Below are 18887 nucleotides of genomic sequence, written 5' to 3' on the forward strand. Positions count from 1 at the left end.
TTTCTCAGCAGCCCGCTTTCGTCGTTCACTTGCTCTCTCACTTAGGGCCTGCGTTTCATCTCTTTTTTCGTTGCGGGTTTCAAATTTGTCATGTCCAAGTTTGAAGCTCGGTACCCAGTCAGGATTCCATCTACCCCACGGCTGTGCAGCTGCTCCCCTCAACAAGTGATCACCTCAAACATGATCATGGTGGTTAGGCCATCCCCACTGATAGCAGCACGCCGTGGCCTACGTCGCTCAGCTGACGATTCCTCGGCCTGTTCTCCTGCTGGCCTAATGATTTTTGGAACACGACAAACCTATACGTGTTTACATTTACATTTACTATTACCAGATCTGTAAACTAAACGTAGCCCGGGTGAGAAAAGGCTGGGTTTAGTACAGTTGTTAAATGCATGTAGTTTTGCTGTGTCAGTAGGGATTTGCTAATGTCTGCCAAAAAAAAACTAACAAAACCTGGCCAGGACGAGAACCCGGATCTCCCGCACCACGGGCAACAACGTCAACCAGTCGACTAAAGGGTCCGACCCGTTAGCCAGGGGCTACCGTGTCTACTTATTCGTGCACGTTACACCATAGTTTTCTGGCTGTGTCCTCATTCTTTCTTCCCCAATCTGTTGCATTCACATGGGACAAGTCTTTGTCGTCGTAGTGCATTACCTGTTTGACTAGTAGTAAGGGCAGTTTATCAGATATTTGACCAATCTGGGAACTAAATCCTTACCAAGAAATTTCTTCACCACTGTGTTTGTAAAGGTGTGTAATAGCGTGTATTAAAATGTTGAAATTCAACTCCCGTGGGAAACCTCGTAAAAATCTGTTCAAAGTTGGGGTACCCATAACCGATTTTCAAGAAATCGGAAATGTTTAATTTGGCCTTAAGTAACTTGTGAGGGGTCAAATTAGGGCTTTTTCATGATTCTGAGTTGATTGCAAGCATTCGTTTTTCACCCAAACCACTCCTTGGTGGAAAAAGGGTCACGCCCACTTTTAGATTTAAACCAAGGTTACTGTCGTAGCATAACTGGTCTCATCACCGGCTGACAAGCTGTAGTAGATTTTAGTGTAACTAAAATCAAAGCGTTGTAATGTATCAGAAGTTCGCTAGCCGTCTTCATACCAAGCCCAGACGGTCGGGTAACTGTCTTCCTGCAGCCAAGCTGCGCGCGCATCCCCAGTGTTTGAGAAAAAATAATTCCCCTTATAGAGGAATGAACATTGCTCTTCATCAACATCCATCCATCCATTATCCAAAGCGCTTATCCTGCTGTCAGGGTCGCGGGGATGCTGGCGCCTATCCCAGCAGTCACTGGGCGGCAGGCGGGGAGAGACCCTGGACAGGCCGCTGGGCCATCACAACATTCTGCGTTAACTAACGTGTGTACCACGTTTCTAACACCTGGACCATGAGACCGACCATGCAGCAAAAGAACGGCAGCTAGCGGTGCACACGGACATGGAATGGGGATTACTAGAACAGCATCTGACAATGGAAATACATTCATTTCAGGCTGAAAACAGTCATGCACTGACACTATGACAACCCTAATAACAATAGTAATAATAATATAACATTTTAAAGGGTAATACACAAAAATATGCAACTTTGGGCTCTCTCTCGATAACTCTCCGCTCTCTCTTTCAGTACCTCTCGCTCAAATACCCTCCTCAATGAAAGAATTTGATTTGTTTTTTTAAATTCATAGTAGAAGGTAGAAGGCCGTAGGGGGTGTCAATCGTATCGCATCACATAGCGAAGCTTATGACAATCCACGGTTGTAATAAAGCCGTTATAACCACAGAAGCAGTATTTAGCTGAACTTCACTGCTTTGCATATAGATCATTTACATTGCACTAAAATGTCAAGATAAGCACCAGGGTCGATGTCTTTGACTTGGATGTGTCCAAGTGCATTAGTATTCAGTGAAAAGGAATTCGGCTCTTAAGCACGACGTCACGACGCGACGTCACGTGTGGGCGGAGTTATACTTCCGGTGCCTTGGGGAATCTCACTGCATTATTTTCCACTCAAAACAATATGTCTGAACCCGTAAATATATTTACATTAACGTCTTTTTTTAAAGACGAACCTCTCAGGGTGAAAAAGGGTCTCAATGCTTTCAATTCAGATAGAGTTGTGAACGTAAATGTTTCAGGGGGCATTATAAAAGGCAAGGTACAGGCTTCCATGAAACAAAGTTTATCAGGTTGAGGTGAGTGAGCTAACAGGGTTAGCTAGCGTTAGCTTGGTAATGTTGGGTATTCTGGCTTCTGATGTTATATCCCACGTTTACTGGCGATTCATAAGCCTTGGATAAAGACTGCCAGTGCTTTATTTTGTCGGTAGATAATTGTTTTCCGACGTTTGACTTGTTAAAATAACTCTGACGTTCTTGGATCCAAGGCTAGCTTTTCATGTGTCTAGCTCCAGAATGGCTATGATCGTACATACTGTAACGCTGTAAAGGTTTAATGAATTTAAAATACATATTAGGAATTAATGAAATATAGACTTACATGTAAGATCACAGCCATTTTAGGGCTACCATGTGTGCTACGATCTGTTTCTTATTAACGTTATAGGCCACGTTGGATACAGGTCAGCTGGGCACCAGGAAATCTCTGGGCACCTTGATGTAAAATGTTCCATTTTGTCCAAAATGTTTGGAAACATGTAATATTAGAAGAATGGTCTTAACCACATGAACCCCAGCATTCATTTAGTCATCCTAGCTCTCGGGATTCATGGGGTCACTCAAACCTCTCCACCACGTTAAGGTGATGGTTCGAGGAGAGCATAACATAATAACATAAAACACAAGACACTTAGTTAGAGCCCTGAAGGACTCTGTCCAACCATATGGGTTGGATAAGTGGTTAAGTAATGTAAAGTATAAATGATGTGAACATGCACGGTACATCATTATCATTTAAATATGCAAATTTGCATATTTAAATGTTGTATTCATCATATGGTGATCCTCTTCTTTATGTTGACAGTAGTTTTTGCACTATGCATTTTGTTACCAATGTTGATGTTTTGCACTTTATACTTTTTACAGTGACATTAGTTTTTGCACTATGCATTTTGTTACAAATGTGTTTTGATTAAAAAAATCAAGCAGTGTTCTTAATTCAGTATTACTTTATTAAAAGTATAAATACATGAATCTGATTCTGCTTACATTTATTCAAGTCATTTCATGCTATTTCCCGAAGAATTGGTGTTTGTAGGTTGGTAAGACACACGCACACTTTCAGTATTTTGTTTATGTTTTTAGTGAACTGATATGGGATATTGTGAAGCCTTTATCTGCCATCACCATGTCTCCTGGGCGTAGATGATTGAGAACTCCAGAATCTAATGTAATAGCCTTGTCTGAGGCACTTCCACCATAATAGTCACTGACAAATGTTATCACTCCATTAGGAGCCACACCTATTAAGGCTTTGTGTGTTGTGTGGTCCGTTTTTTGTACTGGCTCCATAAATGATTCTGTTTGTCAAGCCTCTCTGTCCTGGAGACTGCTAACTCTGTGCAATCGAGCACAATCCTACAGTTAGGAAACGGACGGAAACACTCTGGCAACGATGCCTGGTTCTTCTCTATGGAGGGGATGTTCTCAAGCATACCAACATATAAAATGTCATACAGGGCACTGACAATGGTGATAAAAATGTTGGTAACTGTGGCTGTACTGCAATTAAACCTGGTTGCAAGGTCTTCATGACCAGAATTAAGTTTGAGCTTCATCAAAGTCAGTAGCAACTGATCGACTAGTGGCATAGACTGGACTGTCCAATTCGAATGATATTGTAGCTCAAACTTAGATAAGAGTGCTTCCAAAACCAGGACGGTAGCAACATCTGGTAAGCCAGTGAAATATTTTACTTTGCCACGATTGGAAGATATTTGGCTGAAGGAAAAGGTCTGTTTTTGTTTCTCCAATTCTCTTTTCAATTTTTCATTCTCTCTTCTCAACATGTCAACCTCTATCTCTAGCAGCGCAACACTGTTAAAAGGGTTGTCTGAAGTACGAGGGGTGTCTGCGGTTGGGTTGTCTGAAGTACTAGGGGTGTCTGCGGTTGGGTTGTCTGAAGTACCAGGGGTGTCTGCGGTTGGGTTGTCTGAAGTATTAGGGGTGTCTGCGGTTGGGTTGTCTGAAGTACTAGGGGTGTCTGCGGTTGGGTTGTCTGAAGTACTAGGGGTCTCTGCGGTTGGCTTGTCTGAAGTACTAGGGGGCTCTGCGGTTGCAATGTCAGAATTTTGTAATTCAAGTTCATTTGTCCCTTCTTCACCACTGGGAGGGAGTGGTACTGTTTTTCTCTTCTTGTGTGGAAGGCTGAGGTGGCCTGGGAAAGTCTTCCCCTCGTTCCAAGCAAAACGTGATGGGCCAGCAGCTTTGCCATTTGGAAAATGCCAACTGCACACCCTTGAGCAGGGGCTTGGTGTAAAGCCATCACGCCTGTAAAAAAAAAAAAAGAATGAGAGATTTAGAAATGATTGGCAATGAAAACTTGAAGCTGCATTGTAACTTATCGTCTGCCCTGGATTTGAACAATTAAAGTGGCATTCTTTAACTTTTTTCGATAAAAAATAAAGTTGATTTTGGTCACAATTTACCACTATCTTTCACTGAAGGAGGTAACAGAGGACTGATTTAGCCTATTTCCCATTCATGAAATCTTCAGCATCTGCTACAATGCCCATTTTTGTGTCTGTGTCTGGTTAGACACAGTCACAAACATGGGCATTGTAACAGATGGTGAAGGATTTGTGAATGGGAAATAGGCTAAATCAGTCCTCTGTTACCTCCTTCAGTGAAAGATAGTGGTAAATTGTGACCAAAATCAACTTTATTTTTTATCAAAAAAAGTTAAAGAATGCCACTTTAACCATCAATTATTTAAAACACAATTTCTATTGTGTTAACATACTCTACTGTAAAGATTGTATAATGATATTATACAAACAGTCTACCATACAGATTGGGCAAGTTATATTGTATTCACATACTATACAATACAGATTTTTTTGGGGGGGGGGGGCAAATATTATAGCCTTTTCATAGCCTTTTCATAAAGGAAAGGTTACATAGTAAGGCTTTAGAATTAGATGTCAGTCTCCCTACAGAAACATTATTTTTTGTAGATATGAAGTTTCATTGTTTGATTTATATGGGAAAAGTCAGAAGTGAAACTACTGTAACAAAACAGGCAGAAACAGCACATTCACCTGGACTATCTAACGTTATGTACCCCTGCTTATTCATGCATTTACTCCAAGTCTCTTTAATGATAATCCCCTTGAGATGCATCATCTCGTTTTAGATAATCATGGGATAACAATGCATAGAATAATGCAGTTTTCCGAGTGTGTAGCTGACATAATGCTTGCTTACAGTAACTGTATGTCTTCACAGACAGGGTTGTAGTAGTAACAACATAAGTGGCTAACCGATGCTTGTTTACCCTCCACTACACTCTGATTAAAGCCTTATTGAGCAGAAAAACATATGGAAAAGCACATATATTGATCCTCGCTTGTTGAATTAGCTAAAAATCTAAATACCTGTCTAGTATGTAACGTGGATTTCGGTAACAAGAGGGTAGCTACCGGTGGTAGCTAGTCTGCAGTGCAGGGTAGCTAGTCTGCACTTAGCACAAAAGTCGGCGCCAAACTTCGATTTTCAATGCATTTCTTCAATAGCAACTTACCGTATTAACTGCAGCCACCTCTTCTTATCTTTGTCTTTCGGAGGAAAGCGATAGAAAGACAGTTTGGTCTCAGTTTTACTCTCTGATCGATTTAAACAAAGGGGGACACAGCAGTGAGGCATATTGTCAACAAGTCGATGGAGCCGGAAGCAAATTCGCGCGCGCGCGCCTACGCAACAGGGACGTGCCTACGTCATAGCTTAAGACGCGAATTGTTTTAGTGTTGTGTAGACCTTTAAATCTTATTGTACAAGTGATAAACTTGTCTGTAATTCTTATACATCCTGGAATACTAGCCCTGTCATTAGTTTAACATTTTTCAAGAGGCCAAGGCAGAAGTCTGTGACGTCATAAAACCTTGGTTCATGATGAAGGCATTGTGGCAGCAATATCTTACAGTGATGTTAGGGACAACTCTAACTTCCTTTCCCCGTGGAACTCATTTCCTGTTGAGGCAAGTTCGCAGTACTGAATGAAGAACAGCAAGAGTCATATCTTGTGTGTTTTACCTCTGCATGGGTCCAAGAGAGTGGCATGTCGATGAAGATGAAAGAGCGGTTGCAAAAGTTGTGCCAGTCAAAGGGCCAAACACTCCAGTGTGACCTCTGCATTGTCGGTGCAAATTTCCTGCTCTTCAAAACCCCATCGCCAATCTTCCCTCACAGTTTAACATCTGTTGGACAAAGGAGAGCATAATATGGGATTAGGACTGGTGAAGATGCCCTTGTTGTCAGGCAGACACCGGTACATCTGAAGCAGGATTACAACCAAATGCAATATGCTTGGCACATCCTGTTTAGTTGATCTTGAACAAGACACTGATTAACCATCATCAATATCTTAATTTAGCACATGAGTTGTGTTTCATATCAGTTGGCTGTGGCTTGTGCTGTAATTATTATCCTCATATCAGTTCTTTAAATGCACCATGGCGATCCATATATCAACAACACAACAATACAGTAAAGGATGCTTTGATGAGTTGGGTCTGCTGATGTTGTCTGAGCAATCCAATAAAATGACAAGTTACTGATAATTGTAGCTTCCTGTTGTCTTTACAACAGTAGTTAATTACTTTATTGTCTGAGTGCATTCATCTTTATGACTCAGTATCCGAAGGACTTCTATCACTGTGGTGGAAGACCTCTCTTGACACCACAACTGAACTATGATAACAAAAAGTATTGTTTTCATCATGTCAACTCACTCTATAGCCAAGACCAGTCCAGGGTTAGAGGTCTAACATGGAGCCAGAGCACACAGATCAAATATAGCTCAGGGTAAGGAAATGTGTGGACATCTCTCTCTGCATGTCAGTTGACCTTTCTGTTTAAAACCATTCATCTGTGGTGCTTTAACGTATCACTACTGTGACACCACTGACTAAAATATGTCACAGGATCACAAACCAAGAGCTGACTAGCTGATGGCCTGTTTTCTACCCGACTCCTCAAGTTTGTATGAACACTTCTCTCACTCATTTCTCTCCTTCCCCTTCTGTGGAAGTCAAAGAAGGTTGGTCAGTTCAGAGGAACTGATTCAACCTTCTTTGGTTTTATTACCTGGATTACTGAGCATGCGTCAAGACACCTGCTGCGGAAGGTTCTTCTCCAACCAACTGCGAAAAAGTTCTTATCTTTTTCACAGAAAATATTGACCATATTAGAGCAAATATCATTCCTCCCACCTCTACAGTGGACCTCTCTTGCCCCTCCTTGGAAGTGTTGGATTGCTTTAGACCGATGTCACTTCAGGATCTTAAGAAAACTGTGTCACTTATTACGAGACCCTCATCGAGTCCCTTTGATATTATCACGACAAAATTGCACAAAGAAGCAAGAGTCAATTGGCCCTGCACTGCTGATCATCAATGGCTCTCTGACCTCTGGAGTTGTACCTGATCTTTTTAAAACGTTTGTGTTCAACCGTTGCTGAAGAAGGTGGCCTGGCCTCATGAAGTACATTTTCTTTTACATCATGTGGACAGCCGGGTGTGTGTGCGTTGTTTACCTGGGGAAGAGATGCCACCAGGATGCACTATGGGAAGATGGCAAGCCAGCGGACGCAGTGTGATGCTCTGGGCAATGTTCTGCTGGGAAACCCAATTTCCCCTCGGGGATGAATAAAGTATTCGTATTGGGTCCTGGTATTCATGTGGATTTTACTTTGACATGTACCACCTACCACTGTTGCAGACCAAGTACACCCCTTCATGGCAATGGTACTACCCGATGGCAGTGGCCTCTTTCAGCAGGATAATGCACCCTGCCACACTGCAAAAATTGTTCAGAAAACTTTGAGGAACATGACAAAGTGTTTAAGGTCTTGCCTTGGCTTCAAAATTCCCCAGATCTCAGTCCTATCTAGCTTCTGCGGGATGTGCTGGGACGTAAAGGATCTGCTGCTGACCTCTTGGTACCACATACCAGAGGATACCTTCAGAGGTCTTGTGGAATCCAGGCATCAACAGGTCAGAGCTGTTTTGGCGGCACGAGGGGGCCCTACACCGTATGAAGCAGGTGGTTTTAATGTTTTGGCTAAGCGGTGCACGACATCTTCCATAGAACCTAGATTTACATGTCTAGCAAATCCCTATGCTGACTGCTAGAATACACACTATTCAGTTTCTCTAAAGGAAACCAGGGTATTTATTTACCTCCAAAATGGAGAGTGATGCCAGCATTTCTAGCTGGCTAATATTCTCTCAGGATTGTTGTGTTACTTAAACATGGAGTGTTTCTGCTTTTCAGTCCTGTGTCAAATAACAGTGATGAGGAAGTTGTGGAAAATGAACACAGCCTCTTTACAATGCAATAAACAGAGATAAAGTTCACATGGTATTAATAAAGGGTTACGGACCTGAAGTTTCTTTGCAACCAACGTTTCCTCCATATGCCATTAATGATTATTCAGAATTCCTGTTTGTTTCCTTGTTGGCCTGTATATAAGTGGTGCTACCCCCTAGCTTTCCAGATCCTAGACACTCACCTGAGACATTCAAGCCAACAGGTAAGTCTTTTGTTGTACTTGTTAAAAGGAGCTAATTCATCAGTTGTTTTGGATGGATAACAAAGATATTCAGTTACTCTGACAAAGAAATGAAGCTGATTCTCTGGTGAGCTAGCTTTATACAGTTCTGCTGTTCCTGTATTATTTTGCATTGCAGGAGTCCAGTTCACCGGCAGAAACAATGTTGACCATTTCTCTTCTTGTCTGTGTCGTCGTCGCTCTGAGCGGAGCAACAGGTGAGAGACTCCAAGACAGACTGCCTTTAAAATGACCACAGCTCCTCTTGTCAGACTCCATTCTGTTTACCGCTGTTTAAACTGCTCCCTCACTGCCAGAAATTACACTGCCATCACGTCTTCTATTTTTCTATGATTCATATTGGTTTTGCTGGATGAGCTACTGCTACTGCTATTATTTGTAGTTTATATCGTTCTCTTCCTCAGAGGCCCAAAAGGAGACCAGTATGGAGCAGGCGCTCCCTAAGAACGAGGTTATCCCTGCACCAGCAGGTATGGTTCAGCCCTCACCTTGTTTTTAGTTATATGTTGTAGGATTGCAATCCTTAGTAAGAGAGTTTTGTACTTCACAACAAAGCTTTGCTTTATTTTTCAGGTCTAGTTTAAAAAAAGAAAATGTGGATGAACACTACATTTTACTCTTCATACCACATAGATTTAATTTCGAACCAGACAAAAACCAAAGATTTTTAATCTTTTGCCTTTGATATGAGCTTGTTTAGGTGGGCCTAAGAGGGAGAAACAACAGGATACCAGGTGTTTTTTTCTATAGACAGCACTGTGGAGCGCCCATTGGCATCACAAAGCTCTATACATTAAATGCTCCCGTTTCTGTGCGACTGCCAGATTAAAACAAAATGAAAGAAAGAAAACAGAGAAATTAAGCCAAGGGGCTCTTGAAAATAGTTAACTATAGCTCTGTTTGTTTTCATCTGCCGATCCTGTACAAAACACGGTGGCCATTGAGCAGAACATGTCTCTTGGTAAGACAGAACAGCCTGGACAGGGGCCGTTCATTAAAGCCCACCAGAACCCAAAAACCTCATTTAAAGTTCATGTTCTTGTCCTTGGCTATATGAAGCCAGCTTTAGTATCAGAGACCTGAAAACATACCAAACTGCACCACAATCTATGTCTGCAGGATCCAGAGAGGATTTAAGGAGGCTGCTTAGTAGTCACAGGGTTGCTGGTTCAGTCTGCAGATACAGTGCACAATACTGCCAATGTGCCGATAAGCAAGGGACCTTTACACGGATTTATTTGTATCACTTTTTGGTAGCAACAGATATTAAATACTGGTTATCATCAACTAAGATATAATCCAATGTTTAATACATACAATTATACAAGACAAGGGACGGGTATCCCAAACATCAGACTTATTTCAAATAAACTTTAACGCAACACATTTCATTTTATCATTAAGGTACATCTAGGGAAAGCAGGGTGTGATTGTCAGTCTATGAGTCCATGCTTTCTCTGCTCCAGAGGAAATACCAGAGGAGGTGATGACTGAGTCAAAGACCAGCTCGGAGGAGGAAGAGAAGGCTCTAAAGAGGGAGATGGCAGAGGAGGAGGCGGCGGGAGCAGAGTTGGTGGGTACTGGTGTGGAGAGCAGGAGTTACTGTCCACCTGGATGGTCCAGATATGGATCCCGTTGCTTCCTCTACATTAACAGTCCCAGATCCTGGCCCCGGGCAGAGGTAGGACCCGATGACCTATTATGTCACATCAGCAGTTTGCCTCCAAAATGTGATAGATCAACTCTGAAAGTCAAACGGCACACCTACTATTTAAAAATAACGGATGAATTCCTTTGAGGTGATAATTGGTTTGCAGAGATTTTTGAGTTGTAAAGTTGTAAAACAATGGTTGCCTCATGTGCTAAGTTTCAGGAGAGCAGACACTGTATGCTGCATCCGTCTTAATAAAAAGATGTCCATCTCTTTCCTTCACAGCAATATTGTGTGCACTTTGGAGCCAACCTTGCCTCCGTCCACAGCTCAAACGAGTATTACTTCATCCAGGAGGTTGTGAGGAGGAGGACTGGTGAATTTCCTCGCACCTGGATTGGAGGCATTGATGCCGTTCAGGTATAATTTGATCCCGTTCAATCTAGTCTACTAATAAAATGAAACTCAAAACTTTGATTAGTGTAAATGTAAGTGAAATGAAAGTGTAAATTCTCATAATAACAATAGATTCTGCTCTCTCAGTACAAGGTAGACACCAGAACCCTTTCTAGCAAGAGGAGTTTATGAATTCTGAAGAAAAATCATCTTTATCTTCATTGAACTGCCAACTGTTCTGTTCTGCTTTTTTGTTTTTCCCCGACAGGAAAATCTGTGGTTCTGGAGCGACGGTTCCAGGTTTGACTACCAGAACTGGTTGAGAGGAGAACCCAATAATTCCGCAGGCGGAGAACATTGCATTGAGATGAACTTTGGAGGTAATCTGCTGTTCCTTCTGCTCCCAGCCTATTTCACATTCAATCAGAAAAACCACAGGACAGATCAGATTGTTTCATCAGATCTTACAGTTTTATCCTTTGTTATTTCCAGACCCGAAACAGTGGAACGATTCCATCTGCGGTGGTCAGCGTGGTTTCGTTTGTGCCAAGACGCTCAACGACTGCTTCTGCTCAACATCCACTGAAAGCTGAAAGTGTGTTGTGAGAACTGCCAGTGTTGATACTTTCACCTGTTTAAGTGCCTATCCAACGCTATAACATGGAACAAATCCAAATATAATTGTTCTGTCTTTTGCAAAAGCGACAATGCAATGTCTCTTTACAGGGGAGCTTACTCAGACACAGTGGCTAAAACAAATCTTTACAGATTGAGCAGTGAAGTTTTTTATACATTCTATAATAAGAATTAAAATGTGTTCTGAGGCATGGGGAAATGCTTCTGACTCATGACATTAATTTTCTTTCTCGGTCATTCTGAAACTGCCTCTGCTGCATATTATGTGATGCAGCAGAAAGAGTGGTAATCTCAAGAAACATCAATGTGGCACTCTTCCTACAGATGATGTGATATTCATTGATACTGTTGTAGCCATGTTGTACATTTATGAGTCAAATGACTTTTTTATAGTGGCTAAGGATTTTTTTTTACACTTTTTTAGGCAACGTGATATTTACAATGTTATGTAAAATGTAACTGATTCTCATTTTTGAATAAAGGAAGTGAATAATGATTCCACACCCTCAAGTCCTTGTAGATAAGTTATGTTTTTTGGTTTAAATTCAACTTATGCTAGCTGCAGGCGTGTTCTATTCCACTGTCTTTGTTCTTCTTCTCTTCATTGTACAAAACACATGTACATTACATTATCAACAACACAAACTGTTCATGCCAGGGGTGCTTACACAAAACAAAAGGAGATGTTTGGAAATTCAGCACAGCAGCTACAAGGCGTGGAAGTGTCCACGAGGATCTTGCTATTTCTGAATATGAACAGTTGATGAAACCTCTGCATAAGGATTTCAAGGTTTCAAAATGTGGCACATTTATCAACAGAAGCTACCCGTTTCTCCATGCTACACCAGACTTCCTTTGTTCCTGTGACTGCTGTGGTGAGGGATGTGTGTGTGTGTGTGTGTGGGGGGGTGAAATGACCTTTTAGTATTGAGGGCATAGATTTTGAATCACACATTCAAAAGAAAGCTTCATGTTTGGAAAGGGTTAGCTCAAAATATGTGTTGAAAAGGAACCACAGCTATTATTGTCAGGTTCAGCAGCAACTTCATACAGTCAGTTGTTCATATTGTGACTTTGTTGTCTGTGCCTTCCAAGAAAACATTACAGGTTTGGCTCATGAGAGAGTCATGCCAGATCAAAATCTTTGGGATAAGTGTGTACCAAAGTTATCCTTATTTTGGAGGAGCTGTGTTTCACCGGAAGTACTTGGAAGACAGTACACAAGGAAACAAAATCTGAAAATAGAGGGGAACAGAGACGTAGCTGGATATTATTATTGCAAGCAAAATACATCAGAAGAAATGGTTTGTTGTAAAAACGAATCTTGCCCTGTTTCAAAGTTTCACCTCTCTTGCCTTTTTATACAGAACGTTCCAGAGACATAGTGCTGCCCACACTGCAGAAAACTCCCCGAATTTAGGCCAAAGAAAAGGACAACAAAGCAAAAATCAACACATGAAAGTTATGCAGCAAAGGCAGAGAACTTAGGACATTGCTGGTAGTAGACCAACAGCGCTACCTAGTGGTGGTTAAGCTAGGCTCTCATATACCCTGGATGTTGACTGCTGCGACAGTCGGAGAGTTACAATAAAGAGGACCAGACGTTGGGAATTGGTCTCCGGCTCAAATCACTGTTATGGATATATTAGCAGTATAAGATACCTCCAGATAATATAGAGAATATATTACAGTGGCGATGAGGATGGGATACCTTTAATGTGAGAAGGTAATCCCAGTAGTTAATAAAAGCGGACAAAGCAACGTGACGCTACCAGCTAGCTTCCAGCCAGCTGGTAAGAAAAGACTAGCTAGCCAAGCCAAGCACAAGCATGGCGCATTTCATCGGCAATATTGCTGAATACAAGGAAGGTAAAGAGGACTTCGAGTCATACCTTGAAAGACTGGAGCAATGGATGATCGTTAATGAAGTGGAGGACGGTAAGAAGGCCAATGTTTTCCTGTCTGTGACAGGCGCAGGAGCCTATGGCCTACTAAAGAACCTCTGCATACCAGAAAAACCGAGTAGCCTCACGTATGCAGTACTGAGCGGGAAACTAGCATCCCATTATAAACCCAAGCCACTAATCATAGCTGAACGTTTTAGATTTTCAGAAAAGGAACCAACTAGAAAATGAGTCAGTGTCTGATTATGTGGTTGCTTGAAAGCACCTGTCCACACATTGTGAATTCGGTCAGCATTTAAATAAAGCACTGAGAGACCGATTTGTTAGTGGTTTAAAGGTGGAGGCTATTCAGAGAAAGTTGCTCGCAGAACACAATCTGACTTTTGCAAAAGCATGTGAGCTGGCCTTATCTATGGACATGGCGTCAAAGAATACGCTGGAGTTTACCAGCAAACCAAGCGGAGCTGCAACTGGAAATAAGATAGACAAGAAGAGAACAAGCAAGGTTGCGTGGAGAAGCAAGTCGTCCACCAGCGAGTGGAAAAGCAAGCAACCTACCAGTGATAACTCTAGACCACAGAGAACAGAAACGCACCAACCCTGTTACCGATGTGGAGGTAACAACCATGCAGCTCAAGTATGTAGGTATAAAACCGAGACATGCTACAAGTGTTCCAAGGTAGGGCACATAGGAAGAATGTGTAAAACTAAAAATAGACAGGGACATACACAGTATGTGGCTGAAGACCACAGTCCAGGTGAGAGAGGAGATGGAAATGAGGATGAACTGTTTGGTGCGTATCCGATGAATACAGTGTACTCCACAAATACAGTTGGTAATGGAAAAAAGGACATTAAGGTCAATATTAAGTTAGAAGGAAACCCTGTAGACATGCAGCTTGACACAGGAGCTGCCGTAACCCTGATATCTGAGATAGTGTACAAGGAACATCTCTCACACCTGCCACTGAAAGAAAGTAAAGTGCGTCTGTCAACCTTTTCCGGTGAGAACATTCCCTTGATGGGCCAAGTGACTGTCAATGCGAAATATGACAACCAGAGTGGAGATTTACCTCTTGTGATTGTGAAAGGTGACAGACCAGCCCTCCTTGGCCGTAACTGGCTGGCCAATTTTAAACTAGACTGGGCAAGCATATTCTCAGTTACACCAGCAGGGGGCAGTGATAACACAGATGTAGAGGCAGTGTTACAGAGAGACAAAGCAGTATTTGCTGAGGAGCCTGGCACTGTTCGTGAATTTAAGGCAAATATCAAAGTGAAGCCAGATACAAAACCTGTCTTCAGAAAGGCAAGACCAGTGCCATACGCACTAAAAGACGCAGTTGAAAAAGAGCTAGATAGGCTGGAAAAAGCTGGTATTATCTCAAAGATAGACCATAGTCAGTGGGCTGCCCCGATAGTAGTTGTACCCAAATCAGACAAGTCAGTTCGTATCTGTGGAGACTATAAAGTCACGGTTAATCAGAGTGAGGAAGAGGAGACCTATCCACTACCGAACGCCGAGGATCTCTTCGCCACACTGGCCGGGGGCACTCTCTTTAGCAAATTAGATCTCTCACATGCCTACCAACAGCTTGAGTTAGAGAAGGACTCAGAGAAGTATTTAACAATAAATACCCACAAAGGACTGTATGTTTATCACAGACTTTCATATGGAGTGTCGAGTGCACCTTCTATGCTCCAGAATGTGATGGACCAGATACTACAAGGCTTAGAGCATGTGACCTGCTTCCTCGGTGACATACTAGTCACAGGCAGAACAAGAGAGGAGCACCTGAGGAACCTAGAAGAGGTTTTGAGCCGACTGGAGAGCTACGGGGTAAGAGTGAAAAGAGCAAAATGTGACTTCATGCAGGAGAAAGTAGAGTACCTGGGGCATCTGATAGATAAAGAGGGACTTCACCCCACTGAGACAAGGGTTGCCGCCATCGTAAATGCACCCCAGCCCACAAACGTCACAGATCTACGGTCATTCCTAGGACTGTTAAACTATTATGGCCGTTTCACGAAAGATCTGTCGACCGTATTGCAGCCACTACACCAAGTCCTGAAGAAGGAAGTCGAATGGAAATGGACACCAGAGAGTGCAGCAGCATTCAAGGCTGCCAAAGAACAGTTAGTGAAAAGCTCAGTAGTAGTACACTACGACACGCAGAAACCACTGAGATTAGCTTGTGACGCATCCCCTTATGGGATAGGTGCGGTAATGTCGCACATAATGGAAAATGGGGACGAGAAACCAATCGCCTTTGCGTCACGTACGTTGACAGAGGCAGAGAGTAAATATAGTCAGATAGAGAAGGAGGCGTTGGCCATAATATTTGGCATGACCAAATGTCATAAATATCTCTATGGCCCCAAATTCAGTTTAATAACTGACCACAAACCCCTCCTTGCCATCTTAGGACCCAAGTCAGAAATCCCTACACTAGCCGCTTTGCGTATGCAGAGATGGGCACTGAGGCTTATGGCTTATGACTACAGTATAGAGTACAGAACGTCAGCGGACAACGCAAATGCGGATGTGTTATCTAGACTGCCGGGGAAAGAAAAGGACAACACAGCGGAGGAGAACAGCATCTTCTATTTCTCATTAGTAGATGAGCTACCCGTGCAGGCTACAGAGATTGCACAGAGCACTCTCAAGGACCCAGTCCTAGGCAAGGTACTGGAACTGACCTGGTCTGGATGGCCGAGTTACATCAACGATGACACACTGAAACCGTACTTCAACCGAAGGAATGAACTGTCTGTGGAACAAGGATGCATTCTGTGGGGAATTCGAATTATCATCCCACCAGCACACAGAGAACGACTACTGTACGACCTACACCAAGGGCACCCCGGAGGGTGCAGGGTGAAAAGTTTGGCGAGGGGCTATTTATGGTGGCCTCAGTTGGACAGTGATATCGAACGTGCAGTGCAGCAATGTGATGCTTGTCAGAGTGTGAGGAAACTACCAGCAGTAGCACCACTACACTGCTGGCAGTGGCCTACAAGAGTGTGGCAGAGGCTACATATTGACTTTGCAGAGAAGGATCAGCAACACTTCCTAGTGTTAGTAGACAGTCATTCAAAATGGATTGAGGTGATCCCCATGGCAACAACTACCGCCGCCAAAATGATCGAAGTGCTGCGGAGCATCTTTTCGTCCTACGGTCTTCCTGAGGAGATCGTCTCGGACAACGGTCCACAATTCACCTCGCTGGAGTACAAAACATTCCTGAAAAACAACGGCATTAAGCAGACATTGGTGCCAGCTTACCATCCTGCTTCTAATGGTGCCGCAGAGAGAGCAGTCCAGACGGTGAAAGCTTCACTTCTGAAACAGCTGCTCGATGAGAAGAAACAAAACGTCACTATTACAGTGAAACACAGGCTCGCCAACTTCCTGTTGTCATACAGGACCACACCACACAGCGTTACAGGTTGCACACCAGCAGAACTGTTCCTCAAACGTCAGCCTAGGACCAGGTTCGGCCTGCTGAAGCCAGACCTCGCTCGAGTGGTGGGGACCAAACAACAAAAGCAGAAGGACTATCATGACCAACCCGCCTCGAAGCTGAGACATCTGTCAGAGGGGGACTCAGTACTGATCCGAAACTTCCGTGGAGGAAAGGAGAGGTGGACGAAAGGGACAGTGGAAAAGAGACTCGGACCAGTCACCTACCTGGTGTGGAATGGAGTGAACCGACACTCAGTCCACATTGACCATCTGCCGTTCCAAGGATGCAGGCTCCGGAGAAGCTTGCAACACCCTTACGAGGTTCGGTGGGCAAGGCCGTGTCGCCTCCTCACCGAGCATCCACTTCCCCTGAGGTGGTTGAGCGCCGATACCCTCAGAGAGAGAGGGCACCTCCAAAATGACTGTCTCTGTAAGATCAGCCGAGTTCCTGAAAAAAAGAGTTCCTGAGAGACTAAATTGTTCAACTCCTGTTCAGAAAAAAATGTGAAAAAGAGTTCCTGAGACCTATATGTAAATGGGCAAATGTGGGTCGAAGTGGGTTGTGTAACCAGTAATGACCAAGTAAAAGATGTTGAAAGTAATTTGCCATATCAGCATGTTTTAGAGTGATAATATTTTATTAGGGGAACTTCATAGTTTAAGGGGGAGGAGTGTATTAGACCAACAGCGCTACCTAGTGGTGGTTAAGCTAGGCTCTCATATACCCCGGATGTTGACTGCTGCGACAGGCGGGAGAGTTACAATAAAGAGGACCGGACGTTGGGAATTGGTCTCCAGCTCAAATCACTGTTATGGATATATTAGCAGTATAAGATACCTCCAGATAATATAGAGAATATATTACAACGTGGTGCCACAAAATCAAATGTTTTCTTTAAAACCTCAAAAGAACGAAGACCAGTGCGGAATTTAACCTTAGCATCATCCTTGGAAAATTCTTCTTCGTCAGGAATCCTAACTGGTGCGCCCTGATTTTGGAACAAGAAACTAAATTCATCTGTAGACGTGGCTGCATCTTTTGTAAGGGATAGCTCTTCCAGAAGATCAGGTATTTCATCAGATTGTTGGGAAATATCCTCCCGCTTAAAGATGTCTCTAACTGGAAAGCTAGTTGCACTTAGTTTTGAAGCCTTTGCTTCCTCTTTCCACATTTTCTTTCTCAGCAGCCCGCTTTCGTCGTTCACTTGCTCTCTCACTTAGGGCCTGCGTTTCGTCTCTTTTTTCGTTGCGGGTTTCAAATTTGTCATGTCCAAGTTTGAAGCTCGGTACCCAGTCAGGATTCCATCTACCCCACGGCTGTGCAGCTGCTCCCCTCAACAAGTGCTCACCTCAAACATGATCATGGTGGTTAGGCCATCTCCACTGATAGCAGCACGCCGTGGCCTACGTCGCTCAGCTGACGATTCCTCGGCTTGTTCTCCTGCTGGCCTAATGATTTTTGGAACACGACAAACCTATACGTGTTTACATTTACATTTACTATTACCACATCTGTAAACTAAACGTAGCCCGGGTGAGAAAAGGCTGGGTTTAGTACAGTTGTTAAATGCATGTAGTTTTGCTGTGTCAGTAGGGATTTGCTAATGTCTGCCAAAAAAAAACTAACAAAACCTGGCCAGGACGAGAACCCGGATCTCCCGCACCACGGGCAACAACGTCAACCAGTCGACTAAAGGGTCCGACCCGTTAGCCAGGGGCTACCGTGTCTACTTATTCGTGCACGTTACACCATCGTTTTCTGGCTGTGTCCTCATTCTTTCTTCCCCAATCTGTTGCATTCACATGGGACAAGTCTTTGTCGTCGTAGTGCATTACCTGTTTGACTAGTAGTAAGGGCAGTTTATCAGATATTTGACCAATCTGGGAACTAAATCCTTACCAAGAAATTTCTTCACCACTGTGTTTGTAAAGGTGTGTAATAGCGTGTATTAAAATGTTGAAATTCAACTCCCGTGGGAAACCTCGTAAAAATCTGTTCAAAGTTGGGGTACCCATAACCGATTTTCAAGAAATCGGAAATGTTTAATTTGGCCTTAAGTAACTTGT

The 18887-nt window shown here is 43.1% G+C and overlaps 1 protein-coding gene across 1 annotated transcript; it reads left to right on the forward strand.

Moving 5' to 3' along the window:
* The first annotated feature begins 8632 nt into the window (after positions 1–8632).
* On the forward strand, positions 8633–11946 carry LOC130128891 (ladderlectin-like). Its single transcript, XM_056298664.1, has 7 exons — positions 8633–8728; positions 8886–8964; positions 9172–9237; positions 10234–10448; positions 10704–10838; positions 11083–11194; positions 11307–11946. Exons 2-7 carry the CDS (start codon positions 8910–8912, stop codon positions 11405–11407), a joined length of 684 nt encoding a protein of 227 aa, XP_056154639.1. The 5' UTR covers positions 8633–8728; positions 8886–8909; the 3' UTR covers positions 11408–11946.
* The last annotated feature ends 6941 nt before the right edge of the window (positions 11947–18887 follow it).

The sequence above is a fragment of the Lampris incognitus genome, chromosome 18 (genome assembly GCF_029633865.1).
Source record: "Lampris incognitus isolate fLamInc1 chromosome 18, fLamInc1.hap2, whole genome shotgun sequence".
In the NCBI taxonomy this organism is placed as follows: domain Eukaryota; kingdom Metazoa; phylum Chordata; class Actinopteri; order Lampriformes; family Lampridae; genus Lampris; species Lampris incognitus.